This window comes from Sinocyclocheilus anshuiensis, unplaced genomic scaffold (assembly GCF_001515605.1).
Source record: "Sinocyclocheilus anshuiensis isolate Anshui unplaced genomic scaffold, SAMN03320099.WGS_v1.1 scaffold643, whole genome shotgun sequence".
NCBI classification, from domain to species: Eukaryota; Metazoa; Chordata; class Actinopteri; order Cypriniformes; family Cyprinidae; genus Sinocyclocheilus; species Sinocyclocheilus anshuiensis.
This window is the reverse complement of record NW_015551067.1, coordinates 430,998-436,331: the sequence shown is the minus strand read 5'-3', so window position 1 is coordinate 436,331 and position 5,334 is coordinate 430,998. Positions and strand designations below refer to the sequence as shown.

General features: G+C 38.7%; 1 protein-coding gene across 1 annotated transcript in view; it reads right to left on the bottom strand.

The window, feature by feature from the left end:
* Positions 1-1,340: 1,340 nt before the first annotated feature.
* map3k10 (mitogen-activated protein kinase kinase kinase 10) overlaps positions 1,341-5,334 on the bottom strand; it is a 49,551-nt gene continuing 45,557 nt past the window's right edge. Inside the window, exon 11 of the mRNA XM_016452071.1 lies at positions 1,341-2,410. Within this exon, the coding sequence (XP_016307557.1) occupies positions 1,995-2,410 (416 nt within the window). The 3' untranslated portion in view covers positions 1,341-1,994. The remainder of the gene's footprint in view (positions 2,411-5,334) is intronic.

The window sequence follows — 5,334 nt, the reverse complement described above, 5'->3', positions numbered from 1 at the left end:
AAAGAAGAAAATGTTGCTAATGGGTCTATCAATATGGGCTAGATATGGTGAGTTGTAGTTATTTAACAACGTCGTTTGCACTGCGCTCTTGCGTTACTTGATCTTTTTATTTTGGTGCGTCAATCTGTCGAGTTACTTGGTATAGGAAATTATGATCCGCACTCACGAGAACACTCTTCTTTTTTCCTTTATTTGAATGTAAAATAAAAGAAAAAAGCTGATTGTTCTCATGAGTGCGGATCATAATTTCCTATACTGAGTTGTAGTTATTTCCCATGCACTTATCTCCCATAAATTAAAGACAAATATTTTTAGATTATTTTTTCTTTAATACCATAGGCAACAGTTGAAAGATGAGCTGGTCAAATGCAGTCATCACTCCAGTTTGTGTAAACACTGAGAACATGCAAGTAGATGTTTTGCTTATATGTATTAAATCATGCAGGGTTGTGCACAAAATGTGAGACAGGTAAATAGGACTATTGTAGTCATTACATTTTTTTTAATAAACAACAATGAATTGAATATCAGTTTATATGTGTTATATGTATAATGTGTATATGTATAATTTATCATATTTGTTGGATACATCCAAAAGTCACCCCTGTAGTAGAATGAAGCAGGGTGAGGCTGAAAGCCGTCGAAGCGAAATGAGGCCGCTGAACGAGTGCAACACACATCTCGAAAGCAGCGGAGCTTTTATTATGCCACAGTCGACCGCTTCCGCTCCTTCCGGTCGTGTGTATGTGGGGTAAAGCAGCGCTGTTTTATCATTCTAGATACATTTGAAAGTTCTGTTATTATGCTACTCTGTGCGGTCGTCACCGGTCTATTAAAATGCGCAACATATTAAAGCGTCTTTGGTGTTTTCGGAAATCGAGGGGTTATGACATCATTGGCAGGCGACACAATGACACTATGGACACGGTCCATGTCACTAGTTGACGAGGGTGTATGACGGCATTGGCAGGCGACACAATGACACTATAGACACGCTCCGTGTCACTAGTTAAAATTGCTTATTTGTCTGGATTTAAACATTCTTCGAAACATTTGGGATAATGTAAGTACAAGTCAGCAAAATATATATAACACTGTTCTAGTGGTTTTTGGATATTTTAATTAAAAAAAAATCTTACATATTGTGCCTTTAATTCATGATGAGTTCACCAAAAACATGAGATTTATGCCTCTAATGGTTTTTTTAAAAAGTGTACCCTATCCTTGGAAAGTGCCAAGTACCTCCACACATGGAGAGAAAGCATTTGCTCCTTTTTCATTTCTCGTTTGGACTGCTCTCACATTCTGATTAGGTCATGCAGACAGTAGTTTGAGATGTAGTTTGTTTTTTTCCAAAAAAAATAAAAATATAAAATTCTTATGGTACACCTATTTTTATATTGTGTCAATATATTACAATGAATGCAACTCGCAAAAGAGCTCCCTGTGTCACTGCAATTACCTGCACACACAATTCTCCTGAATGTAAATACAGAAAGCATCACTGAACATTACAATGTACACACTGGAGGGGATGAGGTTGAAAAAAAACCTTAGCATTTTTCTTCCAGGCCAAAAAACAGGTTGTATCCATGGAGACCATGATGAAGAAGAAGAGGCAAGAGAGACTTTCCCTATGATAACATAGATATGGACAAACAAGGAATGTCACAGACCTACAGTAGTTAGACTGCCCGCTCCTGCTCACTAATAAGCCACTGTATAAACAACCGTTCTCAGCCGTTGTGAGGCCCATTAAACTCCCAGAGAATGAGTCATTGTTGACAGGCTGAGATAAACAAAATCAAGGTCATTTATCTCTTAACCTGTCCAGAAGGTGACTATCTAGCTACTGCAGAGGGCAGCTTTTCCATTAGAGCTGCCAGAGAACGTGGTCTGATGGGATCACGGGGCAAACTGTGGGGAAACCTCTCACGATGGCCACAGAGTGCTGGTTAGTGTGCATCAGCCCAGACGGTGGGGTGTCTGTCTTCCTATGAGAAATGTTGACCGCATAGAGTGGCCTGTGGGTGTTGTCCGCACAGGGGGATGGTACTGTCCTTGTTCTGGCCTTCCATGTCCATGTCGAGAAGGCTTTGATGGATGACTTCCACTCCAGCGCTCACTCCGCTGTCACCCGAGCCCAGCGGACTGTCACAGCTGCTACCTGGAGACGAACTGAGCGTCTGGGACAGAGATGACAGTTTCCAGGGGTCCGGACGTGCCCGAGCGGGGGTTGGTCGGGGGCGAGGAGCGAACTCAAGGGTTTTGGGACGCTCTAGTGTGCCCGTATGGCTGTCTGGCTCTGGCACGGGGATGGGGATGGGAGGAGGAGGTTTGCGGCGATGGGCTGAGGGGTAGACCATAGACGGGTCAGGCAGGCGTGGAATGTCAAGAGTTTCACGAGAACCTGGAGGAGAACACATGAACAACATGAAGGACACTTTAAAGGGTTAGTTCACCCAAAAATGAAAATAGGCCATGTTTTACTTACCCTCGAAGCATCCTAGGTGTACATGACTTTCTTCTTTCAGACGAATCCAGTCAGAGTTATGTTAAAAGTTGTCTTTGATCTTTCAAGCTGTTTAATGGCACTCAGAGGGTGTTGCAGTTGAACAGTCCACATGTCGTCAAATAAAGCTCGTGCATTCATAATAAAATGTGCCGCAGATGGCTCCGGGGGATGAATAAAGGCCACCTGTAGCGAATCCATGAGTTTTTGTAAGAAAAATATCCATATTTCAAACATATAGATTAAATTGATTATTACATTTTAAATATGTTTTTTTTTCTTACAAAAACGCATCAATTCGCTACAGGAGGCCTTTGTTCACCCCCCCGGAGCCGTGTGAGGCACTTTATTATGGATAGATGTGCTTTATTTCACTTCTTTTGGACTGATGAACTGCAACACCTGCCGACTGCCATTAAACAGCTTGGAAGATCAAAGTCAATTTTTAACATAACTCCGACTGGATTCGTCTGAAAGAACAAAGTCATATACACCTAGGATGCTTCGAGGGTAAGTAAAACACAAGCCACTTTTCATTTTTGGGTGAACTAACCCTTTAAGTGACATTATAATTCACATTAAAGAAATTTAAAATAAATGATTAAATCATATTTTCAAGAGATATGAGAGACTGTATTTTTCTTAATGAGGCATGTTAAAATTAAAAAATATATATATTTACTTTAATATGAAAATAAAACACCTAATAACCCAGATTTTACGCCTCTTAAGCACCAAATAACAATGACTTCAACAAAATATTTGGTTTTAAAAATTAAAAAAAATTTTTTCCAGACATTAAAAATGAATAACATTTGTTTGACTTTAAGTAGGATAACATTACATTCATTTCTTACCACTGAATTAACGATGATGTGCTTCTCTCTTGGTCAGTAAAAAAAGAAAGAAGAAGAAAAAAACTCGTTTAGCATGTTCTCTTCAAATAGACGTATCAAATCTCTCTGAAATCACAATATTTACTCTTGTATATATTAATTATACGTATTTATTCAATAAAGAGATCAATAAACGAATGTTAGTCAGTCAGTAAAACGAAATGACCGTTGATTTTAAAATCATGCGTGTGCGCGCGGCTTTATGTGGAAGAAGTGCGTTCAGATCAGAGGCGTGCAGTAAAGAAAGATACAAACAAACCCAGTGTTTATGATCTGCTTTTCAGACTACACTTAACCGTGGCTTAATTTCAGCTATAAAGCTGTAATTATATTATCATAAGTCAGATGTGTATGTATGTATGTATGCATGTATGTATGTACCAGGAGCACCTTAAAAAACCACAACAAATTCCTCTTGTGTTTGCACACCTGGCGAATAAAGCTCATTCTGATTCTGATTCTAATAATGCGATTTGACTACTTTGATGTCTACACTAGTCTACAGCGCACCCCTCCTCGCCTACCGCTCTTCCTCTTTAAGCCCGGTGTTACTATTATGTCAGGCAGGATGAGGATAGATGGGTTCAGTTGACGATAGAACCACGAAGAGACAGAAGTAGTAGGCCTAGTCCATGCCCCGCACCGACATCATTTAACTCGATACTCCAGACAGCGCAGTCAGATCCATGTTATTATAAGAATAGTCCAAATCCAATTTGTCAAATTCCCCATGGTGTTTCAGCCGTAGTACACTCTCCGCATTAACATAAAAAGCAAAAATTAATCAACACTCAAACAAACAAACGCACCGACCGTGCCGTCGCAGCCAATGCATGCGCCAAAAAAGTGGTTCATAAATTCAAAGTTTTTTGAAAAGTAGTTAAAAAAAGGGATATAATAAATATATACTGTATTAAATATTATATCTAGGCTACTGTAATATACATCAGTAAAATATTGTTTTACAGTAATGACAATCACTACTGAGTATAATGGGAATCACAAAAAAGTTAAGACAAATATTAGTCATTTTAAAATATTGCCTTTTTGAAAAATATTAGGCTATATAACCACTGCAAAAAATCATTCTCATTACTGTAAAATGAAACAAATAACATAACAACTGTCCCAGGCCGTCTGAGAGAATGAGTTCACGGGCTAATTAATATAAACATAATTAGAAGTTGATCCCTTGTCATTTGAGATGACTTAAAGCTTAATAAAGTGTTGGGAATAAGCATGTAAAATTATTTATTTGAAAACAATGGTAATTTTCTGTAAATCTAAGTCAGTTGCGGTTGCTTCCGGGCGAGCGGATTCTCCGGATTCGCTCCGCTCTGTTGCTATGACTCGTCAGGCTTATAGCGCGTTCTCAGTGGTTTGCTGGTCTGCGGGTGATTTCATGCGCGAGGTAAGCTGTCCGCAAAGCGCTCACCCAAGCGCAAAAATGCGCTGTTGCTGCCAGATCTCGACTGCCGAAACTCCACTAAATCATATGAAAAAAAACATCATAACTATATATTTCCCATATACTTGTGTCGCTTACAATTAAAGTCCTTTTCTGATTTTTATTGTTGTTTGCAACGTTACTTGGCAATATTTTAAAGATATTATTATTTTGTTTATTTATTAAAAAAAAATTTCGGGGGGTAGCCTATTTTGCATGGTCTATTATTGGAGTAGCGTCACCCGGGTGGGAGTTTTAACTCCTATTCACTGGGAATAAAAATGAATGAATGAATGAATTAATAAATAAATAAATAAAACAAAAAAAATCATTCAGTCCATGCAGAGACATATAGTGCGGGGGAATCCCCCATCTCCCCACCCTCTGAATATTACGTATCATAAAGTAACTACGTTATTTGACGTTTTTTACTCAGAAAAGCAGCTGTTTTCTAGCATTCGAATAACTACCTGAAACTA